Source organism: Malus domestica, chromosome 05, assembly GCF_042453785.1.
Source record: "Malus domestica chromosome 05, GDT2T_hap1".
Taxonomy (NCBI): Eukaryota; Viridiplantae; Streptophyta; class Magnoliopsida; order Rosales; family Rosaceae; genus Malus; species Malus domestica.
Window position 1 is genome coordinate 33,167,605 of NC_091665.1, and position 18,045 is coordinate 33,185,649.

The 18,045-nt window shown below is 36.3% G+C and overlaps 2 protein-coding genes across 2 annotated transcripts; one reads left to right on the forward strand and one right to left on the reverse strand.

The window, feature by feature from the left end:
• Positions 1–275: 275 nt before the first annotated feature.
• On the reverse strand, positions 276–3,488 carry LOC103445827 (exopolygalacturonase). Its single transcript, XM_029103518.2, has 4 exons — positions 3,339–3,488; positions 2,831–3,139; positions 1,365–1,880; positions 276–629 (listed from the first exon to the last, which is right to left on the reverse strand). Exons 1-4 carry the CDS (start codon positions 3,486–3,488, stop codon positions 402–404), a joined length of 1,203 nt encoding a protein of 400 aa, XP_028959351.1. The 3' UTR covers positions 276–401.
• Positions 3,489–16,808: 13,320 nt separating this feature from the next.
• LOC103419160 (VQ motif-containing protein 1-like) lies at positions 16,809–17,168 on the forward strand. The gene has a single exon (XM_008357281.3). It carries the CDS (start codon positions 16,809–16,811, stop codon positions 17,166–17,168), a length of 360 nt encoding a protein of 119 aa, XP_008355503.2.
• The last annotated feature ends 877 nt before the right edge of the window (positions 17,169–18,045 follow it).

An 18,045-nucleotide genomic window follows, 5' to 3' on the forward strand; every position in this document is an offset into this window, starting at 1 on the left:
CTAATTGAATTCAATTCTAGAGACCAAACACGAGACATGGGGCTTGTAGTTCAACTGGTAAGCATTTATTCATACACTCAATTAGAATCTCGTGTTTGATCCCCTCCTCTTTCAGTGTATACCAATGAAAATAACACAACCACTTGAACACTCATGAAATTCCACTAGGTGGATGAAACTGCAGGAAACCCCTTAATTGGATTTATAATAGATATTGATTACATTAACTATGATATATGCAAATTTTTCTATAACTAGATCCACCAGCTGCTTAATTCATGTTTCTTTGACACTATACAATCAAAACTAGGTGATTTTCTAGCTACAGATTTATGATTAAAAGATAAACATGGGGTTTGTGAGCCATAAAACTTGGAATCATAAAGCTAATTAAGCTACAACTATAAGCAAGATGGAGGGGCTTGTAAGCCATAAGAGGCTCCTTTTGCATAAAAGCAGAAGGAACTCAAACGTTCTCTGGGATTGGAAGGGGACAACTTGATGATGTCCAGCACTACGTTCTTGCATGGCCTGCTTTTGCTGCATCGGAGACTTACGGCTACTTCCGACGAGGAAGTTCCCCATATGTTTTTGTATGTAACGTCGCTGATTTGCACGTTCGAAGAAGTCTGCACACAAGAAAGAAGAAACCCCTTGTTCAATTAAGTTTTTTTTTTGTCGAATAATTGCAGTCTAAATCATGTGACGAATAAGATCTAAATCATGATTTGAACACTGCTATAGGGTAATATTCTTTTATCATCAGATAGACACAGTTTGACGTTAATTCTTAACTGTTAATCTAGGTCACACATTCAAATTAGATTCTACTTTCTGCTCAATAGTCCAGCAACATATAAAAGTCAAATTGTTTTGAGAGATATTCTCTTATATTGGTACAAAATAAGATCCTCTTACATGTATTTGAAGTTTTTTCTTCTTCAAGATTGAGCATTTTAAATTCAAGGTTGTTTAGGTATGTATTTATAAAGATAATAAAACAAAAGCGGAAAATGAAGTAGTTATAAACATAAACACCGTATCAACACAAAAAACATCAATAGCTAGAGATTTTTTTAATGAAGAAATTAAATTTATAGGAAAATTTTCTCTTGTAAAGAAAGAGATGTTATTTTGTTCTAATATTGGTATAGACTACTAATTGGGTGGAAATTGTTTAACTGCATAGCCTAATTAAATTGTTAGTCACACAACTAATAGGTCAAAAACCTAATTAGAAAATATTATCATGTATATATATATATATATATGTATGTATGTATTTATTGTGTATCTATTTTCTATAGGGAATGCAAGGGACAAATATATATTAGCTAGGAACTGGGTTCATGTAAAATATATACCTGTTGATGGCAAGGAGGGTTGGGGCAATATTCTTGATCGATTGTAATGGGATTCAGAACATCATCCATAAAAATGTCTTGGAACGTAAAATTCGAAGCCTTGCTGGTATAAGGAGAAGCCCAAGTTTTGATCCTCACACCATTCTCCGTTCCCAAAAATGTGCAGTTTTTCACCACCACTCCTACCACAGCGTCTTCTTTGTCATGCCCTCCTAGACTTCCGATGCTGATTCCATGCCCGGGACCGCACACAACTTTAGAAATGTGGATTTTCTTACTTCCGGTCACCACTGCTACGCAGTCATCGCCCGTTGCGATTGTGGAACGTGCGATTCTAATTCGGTATGAGCTTCCGATCTTAATGCCATCGGTGTTCGGGCTGTCTGCTGGAGCTGAGACTTTGATTTTCCTGAAGTCCATGTTGTGGCATCCGAAAATTTTGAAATGGGCATTCTTGCTGTCGTATGATTTTATGTATTCAACTCTTGCGTTTGTGATGAAGTCAAAACTCATAGACTGATATGATAATATTTCACGAGACAGAACAAGATGTTAAATTGTACTAGTGGAATAATCAACAACACAAATACTATGTATTTAGAGAGCATATTCAAGGGATATAGCAAATTTTTAAGATAAATACGTACTTTGATGGCATATGTGAAAATTTGTCTTCAATATTTGCCAACACAAAAAATTAGTGACTCCAAAAAATAAAGCAATTGGTCAAACAAATTCGTAAAAAATATCACTTCTGCATTGCGCAAACAATGCCTAAAAATATCACTTTTGCATTGCCCAAACTTTTTCGTAAGGCAAAATAACCTTATCAAACTTTCCTAGGGCTTTTTCGCCAAGCCAATTACCTCATCCTTGGAGGAAGTTTTTGCTGATGTGGCGCAGCAAAAGGGATGTGGAGATGCTCATGTGGTTATAACATATATATTGGTACATATTACGTTCTACACAATAATTTTTCAAAATGGGTACAAACGCATATCTTTCAAGTTTTTTATCATCTAGAACAAAAAAAAGTAATGCATATCTTTTAAGGTCTCTATCTAGTTGCCACTTAGTATTATGGTCTAGTGGTAGTCCTCCTCTTCACTTGTAAGTGAGAGGTCTTAGGTTCGATTATCATCAAAGGCAAATTTGAGCCACATTATTGCTAACCCATTATGAGGCTAAGCACACTCCCCAAAAAATATCGTTTGTTTAAAAAAAAAGTCTCTATCTAGTTTATCACATTTTCTGGCCAAATTAGGCAGTTAATAAATATATAAATTAAGATTTGTCATAATAAGTAGTAAAATATACCTATTAATTGTCACCTAATATGGTCAACTACATTTTTTTAGCACTACTCATTTAATTTAGTAGCAAAATAATAGGACATGAAGGAAGAGCCTACATTAATACATTTCCATTTAAAAAAAAATGAGAGAGAAGTTCTATCAAGAACTTACAATAGGAAGAGCCTGGCATTGGGGATTGGTTTTGCAGTTGTTCAGATGCCAAGCCGAGGCTCCTTGGCCGTCCAAGGTACCGCCTCCGGTCACTACCAACTGATTGATGTACCGGAAGTTTATCCAACTGTCAGTACTAAATGTTGATGGATCAATTGAAGCCCTCAAAGTCCCCTCAATCAGAAAGGCGATCGGACCATTGCATGGACCTGAGAATATCACTGGATACAACTTGAATGTACCTCTGGGAACCACAACCCGTGCCCTTCCGTTCCATTGACATGCTTCTTTCCATGCTTCCAGAAATGCCTAAATTCATGTACTCACAGAAAGTTCTAGTTAGTACTTATAAACATAATTATGTAACAAAGGAAAATAGAAGATTAGGCAACATTAGCTCCTCCATCGGGGGAAGAGATGACCAAAGGCGAAGGGTCCACATTCTTTGCTGCCCAAGAGTCATAGAGTATGAATAAGAAATTGCAAGTCATACAGCACAAATAACTACCTTGCTGTTATCAGCTTCTCCACCTTCAACAGCTCCATAATTCCTCACATTGAAATACTTGGCTTGATCCAGAGCTTCTGTTACCCATACCAATGAGAAAAATAACAAGAAGGACCTACCTAGAGAAGATATGATCAAACCCATACCCATGTCTCTCCTTTTCTTCTTATATTTGTGGGTTCTTTATCTTTATCTTCCTCCAGTGTTTTGGGCTTCTTGCAAACCTTCTTGTATATATATAACTTATACTATATGGTTCATCGTAGGGTTTGCCTATGATGAAGCGATAAAAAGATTTGTTTCCTCTTAATATGATGATTTTGGTTCATGCATGGTACGGTCCTTACTTTTGGTATTTAGTTTGAATGTTTTCCTATTTAATCTTATATTGGACTATTTCATTCTTTTTTTTTTTTTAATATCTAAAGATGGAGGATGACTAATTATGTAATCGAATAGAGATATGGGTAATTGTAACATATTAAAGAATATCATTTATATATATATATATATATATAATATCATCTTGTACAATTAAACAAAATCTAACAATATTTTAAACTAAATCTACAATATTTTAGAGAGAAAAAATTGTAATACATTATTACCTCGATAATTTTTAGTGGTCTCGACTTGAGGATAACGTACTAAATAAATAATTCACTAACCTTATAATATAATACATAATTTATTTTTACCCCATAGACATAAATCAATATGGTTGAGAATAAAGACTTTTTATAGGGGTAAAGATGTAAGCATATCGCAAACCCTTTGACTCAAAAAAAAATTTGACATCCAATTAGATATTTAAAAGCTGTATACGTATGGTTAATTACGCCCATACACATTATCTAAGAAAAAAGGATATGAAATGAAATCTCTCTCAATTTTTGTTTTTATTAAATTTTGGATTATATACTTTTTTGGCTTGATAATCTACCTTGCATTGTGTTGCCAAGAATGTATATAATCTTAGGTGGTATAGTGTATTAAGATTTGTATGAACTTTGATAAATGCTAAGAAGATTCTCTCAAAAGTGAGACTTTCCATGGACTCTCCACCATCTTATGTTTTTTGCACAATGTTTTACAATGTTGGCACGAGAATTAACTTTAACTGTGTGGTGGCAGAGAGTTCATGGAAAGTCAGTCTCCCTAGCATTTCTCATGAACTTTTGTTGAGTTTTTAAAGTGATAGACTTTTGTGGATTTAGTAAATTTTTACGACTATTGTAAACTCCATAAAATTCCATAGACTTTTAATGATATACTTTTGTGGAAAATAAGGATTTAAATGATAGACTTTTATAGAATTCTAGAGAGTTCAATGCCATAACTTTACAGAATTTCGTGGATTGTCATGAATTTTTAATGACCAATTTATTAATAAGCATTATTATTTTTAAAGTTTTCATTATTGAAATGGTGATCTTGACCATGACAAAATGGTCGTAGATGGACATAGTAACAATTGTAGTGAAAATGTCACATGGTGACTATGGGCAAAATGGTGGTAGTAAAGTTGGTGCCTTTGGTGATTATGGTAGCGGGTGGTGTTGAGGTGGTGGAGTAGGGATGGAGGCGTAGGTGACAGGGTGGTGATAATGGTGGTAGAGGTGTCCGTGGTGGTCATTATAGGGGTGACGATGATGCTCATGCTACTGACGGTGGCAGCGGTTAGGGTGGAGGAGGTGGTCATAGTAAGGTGGTGGTGGCTACATGATGGTGGAAATGGTGTTAGTGATAGTCATTGCATTCATATAGGTGGTGGAATGTATCATAAGAGAATTAAGGAAAATGAAAGCCATCAAAATCTTAGGGGAGAGAGGTTAGATTGCTATGACAAAAGACCTACTATAAAAAAACTACAAGTTCATGACTTTTTAAAATATTTTGAAGTAGATGAAGTTTTGAATACATCTAGACTTTTGTAAACTCACAAAAAGTCATAATTGAATACCACGAGATTTTCATAGACATTTTAGAAGTCATAAAAAATCTTTATTCAATACATGATGACTTTTATTGACTCCTTAACACTCTAAATTTTCATATTTAAATCCCCTCTTCCATCAAATAAAAAAAAATTCGTGACCCCAAATGGTGTAGAAATACTCTTGCTAGTACACATGGGCCTACATAACTGTAAGTTTCTTTATATAATGACAACTTTCGTACCGTTTAACATAAAATGTCCAACTTGAAAACTAACAAGTGTTTTAGATAATTACATTATGGTGTAGAATAGCTTGCGGGTCAATTATTCTTGTGATAAAGACATGTTCGAGTTAGAATGATCGAAACCGAGAAACATTCGAAGTTTTAGCTAGGATATTATTGTAATTTTAATTTTCTTGTTGAAATAAGTTTTTATATTTTATATTTTAATTTGTACTAACATCATCGATGTTAAAAAACGGTTCAAGTTGTAGAGTGTTCTCGTTAATAATTTTAGAAATTATAAAATATAAGAGATTAACTTAAACAAGTAACCATAAGAGAAGATGTAGTTTCAACACTTTTAGAGGCGAGCATGGATATCAATTCATTCTTCTTCGATCGATGTGGGCGCGAGGTCCAGTCGTAGACTTCATGATGCGGGAGCTTCTTCTTGTTCTCATCCTATGTGGGATTCTTGCGTGGTCGACATTGTACAAACAACATCATACTTTGATATCTCAAATCGTGAAAACTTCATCCTTACACCGATGTTATGTTCAATTCTCTTCTCATTCATCGTCACCTTTATAAAAATAATATCATATGCAGATATTGTGGAGCAAAAAATAATCTAAAAACTTATAAAGACGACATGTGAATTTTTGGGTTAAAAATACGAGATTACCCTCTAGGCACACCGGGATTCTTACACGCATGCAACGAACAATAATGACTCAAGGAAGAGTCAAAGGTAATCAATAGGGAATTTCTTCAAATTCCCCTCATCAATCCCTTATTGATTTTATTCAAAAGATAACTCCCAAAATTTCCTATTTAATTTAGGAATAATTGACATCTCAATTATTCTCCCATCACCACCATAAATAGCTGGCGACTATCCTCTCCCTAAGGGTCGGCCACCCTCCTATAAATACCCCACTTATTCACTAAAATGCTAAGTCATTTGCTACCCACAAACTCCTAAATACATTCTTTTCATAATTCTAACTTTGTCATCAGAGATTTTGTGGCCAAAACCCCCCATTCATTGTGGGCGCATGAGGCTTTTGACCTTAATCAAAATTGTTATTATTTTACAGGTGCATTTTCCTCAAAGAAAAAAAGGGCGAAAATTTGCATTCATATATAGATATGTTCGTAAATCTATTAATGCGTCCAGTAACCATATTATTAAATCCAAATCCAGCTTTTAATTCCAGTTTTTGAGAATTTGGATTATTGCTTCATCTTTATGTTGGTCAAGTGATATTACATGAACGATGTGGATTTATTCCTCGTTACATGATAGGGGAAAATGTAAAAGATTGACCATAATGATTGAAATCCAATAAATTAACTTTCTTTTTCCTTTCTCTTAATATTGCTAAACCAAATAATATTAGCCAACAAGTTAGGTGCAATTTTGAAAAGAACAAAAATATTACGTGCAATGTTTCTATCCCACATACATGCACAAAGTCAATAGAATTTCTTGATGAGGATAACCCCAAGCGTTGGCTTTGGAGATGCTTGAATTAGTATTATTAGCCAATTTAATGGGATTGGTATGGATAACTATAATTGATGAAATAATTAGCCTCTAATATAGTGTATGTTTGGAAAAGGATTTGCAAATCCTCACAAAAAGATGCAGTCAAGTTAAGATTCAATAGGGTTTTAAAAGATTTTATAATTTTAGTGTAATCTAGAATTTTAAAAGACTTTAAAAGAGTTCTTATTTTCAAATGCAGGAATAGTGAATTAAAATTTTAAAAGACTTTTAAGAGCCCATAAAAAAGCTATAAGAATCTCACCTCCATCCAAAATTTTCATTTTAAGTTGCTTTCTCTCTCCACGCCAACTTTACCCGACCCATCCCTTCTCAACTCTCTCATCCCTCTTCTTATACTAAAAAGATTTTTCAATGTGGCCGGAATATGGATGTATCACATGTCATTATACAAGCAGAGGGGACACTTGAAAAATAAAACTTTCTTCCACTTATATAATGACATATAGTGTACCACCTCGTATTCTGAGCACACTAAAAAATTGTTGACTTTTGTACTTAAGGTAGGATCCCTAATTGATATGTAATCCCATGTAATCATTTGTAATTAGTTTTCTTTCCTTTTATGTTAGAGTTGTACACCTATAAGTTCCTCTTATTGAGAAGAATATATTATTATTCAAAGCATTCTCTTCTTGGCATCAGAGCCAGGTCGAAAAAAAAGAAAAAAAACCCCATAGCTACGATAGCACTGTTGCGGCTCAGCCGTGTGTGGTGCGTCGACCTCGATCAGCGAGCGACTGGTGTCGTTGCTACCCTCTCTGAATTCGAAACGAACAGCGAGCGACGCCGTCGTTGCTGATCTGAATTCATTGAATCGTTTGACTCTCTGTTGTGTGACACGACAGACCAATTGGCCTATTTGCTTCTGATTTGATCTGAAGCCGTGAAAAATTGCACAGATTGCAACCCGATTGAATTGTGTTGCTGCGCCGTACCCGACTCGTGGTCCGACGACCCACGAACCTGCTCCTATCCGACTTGCTGATCTATCGATCCACCACAGCACTGTTGCACCTCTATCTCGCACCTTGAACTGCAATAAGTCCTTGCTGCTATTATCCTTGTTGGAGCCTTGAACCACCATACCACCGCTGATGTTTCAAAGTGAGAAGAAAACAAAACAGAAAAGGTGAAAGGAAAAAGACAAAAGGGGAATCAAACGGAAGAGATTTGGTGGTGTTAAAAAAAAAAATTATTGGCTATTTGGTTAAAGTCCACACGGCAAGAAAAAAAATTGTGTTTTTTTTATATAGATTATTATTATTTTTTGTTGGGCTATCCTTCTTGTTGGCTCGTGAAAAATTGAAGCTTCTTGGGCTTGGTTTGCTTGGAAATTTGGGCTTTATCAATCACCCAGTGACGTATTGATTGAAGTAGCTTGGGAATGGCAGTCTGGACTTGTGATTCTGCTAATACAGGTAACAATGGTAAGGCTTTAAAGGTTTCTACCTCTGTTACGAATAATACATGGATAATTGATTCTGGTGCTACTGAACATATGACTTGTGATTCTAGACAGGTAGAAACCCTAAAACCATCCACCAAAACTGTCGTCAGTATCGCCAATGGTAATCCTACCCCTGTTATCGGGGAAGGAACCATCTCCCTTTCAGATATCTTTAGTCTTGATACCGTACTTGTTGTGCCTTCTCTTGACTATAATTTATTATCTGTTGCTCAAATAACTGTAGTCATGCATTGCCTTGTGATTTTTTGGCCTTCTTTTTGTGTTTTTAAGGACATTCAGACTCGCAAGACGATTGGTTATGGTATTAGGAAAGGGAAGCTCTACTACTTGGAGCTGACATCAAACAGTTCTCGAATGTTGACTCAAGCTCTTGCAGTGGAAGGAAATCCGGGGGATAGGAATAAAGCTTCGGAGGTTTGGTTGTGGCATCGTCGACTTGGACATGCTTCTTTCGGCTATCGACGGAGGTTGTTTCCTAGCCTCTTTGGTAAGCATGATGTTTCTAGCTTTAAATGTGGTGTTTGTGAACTAGCTAAAAGTCATCGTGCTTCGTTTCCATCCATTTTGAATAAAAGTTCTGTTCCATTTATGATAATTCATTCTGATGTTTGGGGTCCATCTAAAACTGCTACATTTGGTGGTGCTCATTGGTTCGTTACTTTTATTGATGACTGCACACGTATGACTTGGGTTTGTTTGATGAAATCCAAAGGTGAAGTTACTTCTTTGTTTCAACAGTTTTACAAAATGGTACAAGTACAATATAAGTCACAAATACAGGTTCTCAGGAGTGATAATGGTGGCGAATATGTTAACTTTGAACTTCGTGCCTTTCTTGATCATCATGGGATTGTTCATCAAACTACATGTCCATATACTCCACAACAAAATGGGGTTGCCGAACGCAAGAACCGTCAGCTTCTGGAGGTTGTTCGTGCTTCTTTACTCGAGGCTCGTCTCCCGTTATCCTATTGGGGAGAAGCTCTCACCTCAGCTGCGTATCTCATTAATCGTGTTCCATCCCGATCGGTTGATTTTCAGACACCCCTTCAGGCACTTTCTTCACATGTTGATGCTCTTGCAGTCCCTAATCTTCCACCTCATGTGTTTGGTTGTGTGGCCTTCGTTCATCTTCAGAAACAACAGCGAAGTAAGCTTGAACCTCGAGCCTTACGATGTGTGTTTGTGGGGTATGCATCAAGGCAGAAAGGATACCGTTGTTATCACCCACCGACGAATAAGTGTTTGTCACTATGGATGTTGCGTTTCATGAGAATAATATGTACTTTGCCAATCCCGAGTCTTCACTTCAGGGGGAGAATCAGAAAGAAGTTCAAACTCTTGATTATACTATTCCAGATATAGATAGAGTGAATGATTTGGATTTAAGTGGTGATGTCTTGGAAATAAGTGGTGATCATTCACACGAAAATAATGATGTGAATGAATTGGAATTAAGTGGTAATGTCTTGGAGACAAATGGTGATCATTCACATGGAAACAATGTTGAAAACCTTGAAAGGGACGAGTCGACATCGCCAGATAACTCACTGCCTGATAGCTCACTGCCAGTTTCCTCACCACCGGACAGCCCTGTGTCGCCAGCTACCTCACAGTCGATCTTGAGTCCCAATAACCATAATCAATCGTCTTCGATCCCGGATGCACCACCACCACGTCGTCTCCCTGATCGCGTCAACCGAGGTATTCCTAAACTTACTTATGAAGCCGACCCTAAATGCAAAACTAGGTATCCAATGAGTAAGCCCAACCCTGAGTCTAATGTGTTATACCCGTTAAGTAATTATGTGTCTACCAGTCACCTGTCAGAATCAAATAAGTCGTTTGTGCATTAATTATCTACTGTATCTATTCCTAACAGTGTGCATGAGGCTTTAATTGATCCACGTTGGCAAGTAGCAATGAATGAAGAGTTGAAGTCTTTGAAGAAGAATGCTACTTGGGAAATCACAGATTTACCAGCTGGTAAGAAACCTGTGGGATGCAAATGGGTCTATACTGTGAAATACAAAGCAGATGGGACGGTGGATCGTTTCAAGGCAAGACTGGTAGCAAAAGGATACACTCAAAAATATGGAATCGACTACACAGATACATTTGCACCTGTAGCCAAGATCAACACAGTTCGTGTTTTGTTGTCATTGGCTGCAAATCTTAATTGGCCCTTACAACAGTTCGATGTGAAGAACGCCTTCTTGCATGGAGACTTGACAGAAGAGATTTATATGGATCTTCTACCGGGATGTAATGCTCCAGATAAATACAAAAGAAAAGTGTGCAGGTTGAAGAAATCCTTGTATGGCTTGAAGTAGTCTCCTCGAGCATGGTTCGGAAGATTCACAAAATCTATGAGAGCATTTGGTTGCAAACAAAGTAACTCTGATCATACTTTGTTCCTGAAAAGACAGAATGGGAAGCTTACTGCACTTATTGTGTATGTAGACGCTATGGTGGTAACAGGTAATGATCCGGAAGAACGTGTGGCCTTGCAAAGATACCTGTCTACAGAATTTGAAATGAAGGACCTTGGATCCCTGAAATATTTTTTAGGGATTGAGGTGTCGAGAAACAGTTCTGGAATTTTCTTGTCTCAGATGAAGTATATTATTGATTTGTTGCACGAAACTGGCATGTCAGCTTGTCAGCCAGTAGCTACACCATTAGAAGAAGGATTGAAGCTTAGTGTTGATCCTAATCAAGTACCAGTTGACAAAGGAAGATACCAAATGTTAGTAGGCCGTTTGATGTATTTGGCACACACAAGACCGGACCTTGCTTATGCCTTGAGTGTAGTGAGTCAATACATGCATGATCCTGGAGAACAACATTTGAATGCCGTGATGAGAATATTGCGATATTTGAAGGGAAGTCCGGGCAAAGGAATTTTGTTTAAGAGGAATAATCACTTTAGTGTTGAAGGTTATACTGATGCAGACTGGGCAGGTTCCATTGATGATAGACGTTCAACATCAGGTTACTTTACGTTTGTTGGGGGTAACTTGGTTACATGGAGAAGTAAGAAACAAAATGTGGTTGCCCGTTCCAGTGCAGAAGCAGAATACAGAGGTATGGCTTTGGGGATTTGTGAAATTTTGTGGCTTAAGCTTCTGTTAAGCGATTTGGGTATACAACATGATCAGCCCATAAAATTATTTTGTGATAATAAAGCTGCTCGTGACATTGCACATAATCCGGTACAACATGATAGAACAAAGCATGTTGAAGTTGATCGGTTCTTCATCAAAGAAAAATTGGAAGGGAAAATAATTGAAGTACCGGCGATAAGAACAGAAGATCAATTGGCAGATATCCTCACAAAAGCTGTTTCGAGTCACAAGTTTTCAAGTTTCTTACACAAGTTGGGCATGAGCGACATATATGCACCAACTTGAGGGGGAGTGTTGACTTTTGTATTTTAGGTAGGATCCCTAATTGATATGTAATCCCATGTAATCATTTGTAATTAGTTTTCTTTCCTTTTATGTTAGGGTTGTACACCTATAAGTTCCTCTTATTGAGAAAAATATATTATTATTCAAAGCATTCTCTTCTAAAATTTCTCCTTCTGTTTTTTTTTTCTTGAACAAACGATATTATATAAACTAAGAGGAGGGGGTGAGCTTAGCTTCACAATGGGCTAGTAATAATGTGGTTCAAATTTGCCTTTGGGGAGAATTGAACCTACGACCTCTCTCTTATAAGTGAAGAAAAATATTACTAGACCGTAGTACTAAGTGGCATATCGTAGTGCTAAATGGTGAAAATTTACTCCTTCTATTGCATCTTCAACCTTCACCAACCACGCCTTTCGAAACCTAGACCTGGGCTTTTATTGTAATCACTGAACCACAATAGCCTATGAAAAGGTGATTATTTTTTCTTTTTTGTTTTCTTTTTTGGTTAAATGAAGATTTTTATTTCAATATTTATGAAGTATAAAAAATGAAACCAAATTGCTCATTGCCTGTATATTATTTTAGACCAAACCGCAATAGCCTGGGAAAGGCGATTATTTTTTCTTAGCATGCATGGGAAATGGAGTTGCTGATTTTATTCTTATTGGGTGTCTTATGGTATCTTTGGTTTTATGAGGCAATCGGGCTTATTATCCCTTTAGGACATGTAAGAAAGGAAGACAATTGATGAGTATTTTAAATTTTCATCAATTATTTAACCATAGAAGAGGAGAGAATCAGGGCCGTGAGTGATGATGGGGAAGGGAGGAGGGCACAGTGTTGGTTGATGCAGCCATGGCAGAGATAATAAGAAGAAAATTCAAGAAAGTCTGTGATATGAGTTTCTAAAATCCTTTCAAATTAATCCATGAAAACCTGTAGTGTGAATCCTCTTGAATTTTTGAAAATCCATAGTCTTTGTAAAAGTGTACATTTTTTATCAACTTTGTAAAAGTCTACATAATCTATAATCATTCACTTCAAAAAGTCTTTAAAAATATTTTCAAATCCCAATTTGACTACAAGCTTCTATTTGTCTTCCCAAAAAAATTGTTGAATTTTGTGGTTAGAGGGTTAAGGATTGCAGTTGTACACGTTTAAATTAAGGCATTGCCAAATGCCAAATGAACGAGTCAGTTGACAATCCCCTACCCAAGCTATAGATTTTCACGGAACTCTTCCAAGTAATCTAGGTCCCAACCCACTCTCTCTCCACTCCATCTCGATAGACAAGTGACAAAGTCCTGGCACTTTTTTGAAGGGAAACCTTCTCCTAGAATATTGGCTATGTCAATGTGCGCGTGGCCTTGAATCTAAAGGTTACTAGGCCGAATTTGCCACATACAATACTTTGTCAATGGAAAAAAGTAATATTTCCTAGGTAACGTTATACAACATTTAGCTATATTTAAAGGTTTGAGAGTGTTAAATCTATAATAAGAATAAAAGATTTTGTAAGAGCTTGAAAGAAATCAAGTCACTTCTTCCACTGTCAAATATCTTTAAGGTCTACTTTTAACTTCTTTCATAGTATCAGAATAAAGTTAATTCACATGTTGAGTATAATAAGTCACGTGCTCCCACATCATCTGCTATTAACTACATTGGAGAAGTAGCAGAGATGAACAATTATAAAACCAAGAAGTTAAGTTTTACAGAGAGAAGAGAAATGTGAGAAAGAATGAATGAAGGTTTTGTATTGAACTTCAATGAACTCATCTTACTATCTGTTTACAATAGCTATATATAGCTGACTAGAGGACTAGCTAATAACCTTTGAGTAACAAACTCTAACTAACTCTTTCAACTAACTATTACATCATCCAATCCTTTTACAACTGTTTTGATGAGCTGGCAGTGATATATTCAACATCCCCCATCAATCTCAACTGGGTTTCCTAGTTTGAGATTGAATGAATGCTTTGAGAAATGCATAATTATGAAGTCCTTCTTGTCCATATACTCCTAGCCCTGCTGCCCCTCACCAATTATCCTCCATGGCTGCAAGTATTGAAAATTACTCAAGAACGGTGCAATTTCATACTCATCAATCAACTTCCCAAAGAATTCAGCCCCTCAAACTAATTTTTACACCTCTGTAGCTACTGTTTTCTTTGCGATAAGGTACAACCACATATAGTTATCATCCTTTCAAACTTGCCAAAACCAAAAAACATGTTGCTCATCTCATTATCATCACACATCACCTTTGCAAATACAATCTTTCCATCCTAAAATTCAATATTCATTTGCCTCTCGCACAGAATTTGCACACTTCAAGCAAGTATTAACCTTTGGTTTGTTGTAATCAATACACTTCTTGGCAATTGGTCTTTCAAGTGCAAAACTCTCACACAATCAAGAACAAACTATTCAACATAAAGGAATGGCTATCGGCCTTTGTTTTCCTTCAACAATCTCACATAAAACAAATTGCATTCAACACACTCTTGGCAATCAGCTTTTTTTGAGTGCACAAATCTCAAACACCCAAGAACTAATCAAGCAACGAAAGGAATGGCTATCGGCCTTTGTATTCCTTCAACAATCTCGTAGAAAATGGCTATCAACCTTAACAGAGAACAAATTGCATTCAATACGCTTTTGGCAATCGGCCTTTTTCGAGTGCACAAATCTCAAACACCCAAGAGCTAATCAAGCAACAAAAAGGAATGGCTATTGGCCTTTGTATTCCTTCAACAATCTCGCAGAAAATGGCTATTGGCCTTAACAGAGAACAAATTGCATACAAGAAACCCCATCAAAGAAACAAATTGTCACTGCAGCATCTAAGCAAACAGATGGAATGCAGAATTTAGTAACAAAACCTGAGACTTGAGCTCATGATCGGAAAACCCCATTGGAGAACCTCCAGCAAACCACCAGCTACCAGAAAACCCCGGCGAACAGAAAGAAACCCTCAACAATCACAGAGGAAGAACAGCCCCGCATATCGAAAATCGGGTCGCCACTGATGATGAATCTCTATCCTCACTATGTGTTTATGCAGAACAAAGGTGTGGTGCCTCTTGACAATGCCCTTTTCAAGCAGTATGCTAATGGAAAAGAAAAACAGCGTCCAACTCGATCGCCAAGCGATTCTACTTCCCGAGAGTATGGACCCCTTCAAGAAACAAAGCCGCCTAGAACATGTTAGTGGCACTAAGAATCTCCATAAGAATAATGCTCCTTCTCAACCGATTCTCATCCACAAAAACTGAGTAAGAAATTGATTATGCTTCCTTCTCCGATTCGGGGATCTGAGAGAAGAAGGAAACACTGAAGAACTTGACGAAAAATTCAAGAAAATCTGAAGAGAAAATAAAACTGGAAATGAAATCTAAAAAAAACAAAAAACAAAATACGGAACCACTTGAATCAATGGCGTGAACCTGGTGGCTCTGATACCATGTTAACTATACTGGAGAAGTAGCAGAGATGAACAATTATAAAACCAAGAAGTCAAGTTTTACAGAGAGAAGAGAAATGTGAGAAAGAATGAATGAAGGTTTTGTATTGAACTTCAATGAACTCATCTTACTATATGTTTACAATAGTTATATATAGCTGACTAGATGACTAGTTAATAAGCTTTGAGTAACAAACTCTAACTAACTCTTTCAACCAACTATTACATCATCTAATCCTTTTACAACTATTTTGATGAGCTGACAATGATATATTCAACATCTACTACGTGTTGTTTACATGTTATACTTAAATGATGTTATATGAAGAAATGTTGAGAGTGCAAACTGCATGTCAAGAAATTGAAAACCTTACTAAAATTTATTAAGAAACTAGGTTTTTACTCTCCCCTATTGTCAACTATTTTTTAGAATAAAATGTGAAATTTTTTATCACAAAAATAGCACTTTATTTCACCTAGTGGGACAAACTTAGACTTTCATGACGGTTGGACAATGAAAAAAGAAGTTAAAATCCGTTACGCTTTTTGTCATATTTCAATCCATAAGATAGCCAATTTGACATGCATGTAGTTGTGGAAAAACAATGAACCCTCTCCACCACGTAATTTAAATTAACATGTGTTTTGACGCATCCATGCACGCATCTTCCTAAAAATTGACCCTTTAACCACATATTGCATGTTTTTTTTTTATTGTCAAACATATTGCATGTACTTAATAATATCCTATATCATTATCCTGTATCAATGAATAGTACTTAGCTCTTTATATGTAAATTTTTTGGATAAACAAGTCAAATTGGACACGTTGTAATTTATTATTCTGTAATTTTAACAATTAGTTACAAAAATGTAGTGTAAGTTACAGATAAGGTACACAAACCAAAACTTTGACACATGATAACGTTTGATTTGTGATTTGAACTAGTGATTTAGATGCAGTTATATTGTTGGCTTTAGGTAATTAAGGTAAAAGTGAAATGCAACCAGAGTGTTCCACGTGCATGGCCCAACCAATGGATAGCATTTAGTTCTCACCTTCGTGTCACATGCATGGACTGATAAGGACATGCAAAACTTAATTTCTGAATTCTCAATTGCGTGCTTTGACCCAATCTGGTCTTTCTAGACTGCTTCTCAACATACACACACAAATATACAACGGTCAACTTTAACTGTCAACTTCTCCTCCACCTTGCCGTACAAGTCTTCCATGCAGCACCATGTCTTTCCGCATCCACCTTCCACTATAAAACCCCAAACCTAATAACTCAAACTGCAAAACAAAAAACCCAGTTTACAAAACCCATTTACCATATTAATTATCCCTTCTCAAAACCAGCCTACGGAGAAATTTTCGATGTCGAGTGTTGGTAGGAATCAGTGTGTGAAGGTTGTGATCATCAACACCAAGTACGTGGAGACGGATGCCATGAGCTTCAAAGATGTCGTACAAAGGCTAACTGGGAAGGATTCAAGGGTGGCATACGAAGTGCAGGAGCCGATTACAAAGAGCCCGCAGTACTCTTTGAAAGAGGGAGCCAATATTGGGAGGACGGGTAACAATGTTCTGGAATCATCAAATACTTCTATTGCTAGTACTATGTCTCGGAGTAATTCTTCAGTTTTGATGAGAAATATCTCGTTCAAAGAGTTCGAAAGATTGTTCAGAGAGATGCCTCCAATGGAGGAGTTTTTGGCTGAGCAAGATATTCTTTAGAAAATTCCTGTATATGTATATATGGTTATATCTGCTATCGCTTATTGTTGCATTATGTTAATTTGACTACCCGGTTATTCAATATATAGATATATATATATCATTTTTTCATTCTAACATTTGATTACTTCACCGATAAATTTCACATACAATTCTGTTACTAACATTATTTACTAACGGAATTACAAGCCACATTTCCAAACAAAGAAGATAAAATCCTACTTATACAAGTGTATATATATAAAGTGGATCTAACCTATACATTCCGATCAGAAAACATGCGTGGCCAAAATTTTTTATTTTATTTTCTCTATATTTAACTGGAAATTAAACTTGCCTTACCATGATTTTAAGATTAATTCCTAGTGCTAGAGCTTGAACCACTTCAAAATCAGTTGCATATATCACATAAATAATTCGGTATATGCCTGCAATGTGGGGCTGCATGCAGCAATTACATGGATATATTCTTAATTAATTCTCACCTGCGTGGCTCTATATTTGTCGCGGAAATTCTGTGGCTGATCCGTTGGCCATCATTTCATTTGCGCCCTCTTGTGCTAGAGAAGATCTGGTGGCCAAGCCAGCTGGGGATGACCTACTTCTTCTCAGCTTGTTTTTCTTTTGTCGCGCGTGCAAATGGTAATTAGTTATCAGAAATGAAAGAAAGATTTATGATTAAGACAGGATTGGACCCAGCAGATCACCCAAATTGTGAGGATTAACTAATCACGCAACACTATAATTAATATTGTTGTTGTTTTTTGGTCGAAACATCGTTGTTGTTAATCGTCATTAATTAGAATTCAATGTCCCCTTCAGTAGCTAACTAGATAGATTGGACATGATTTTCGACATGGAATAGTAACTGACTGTA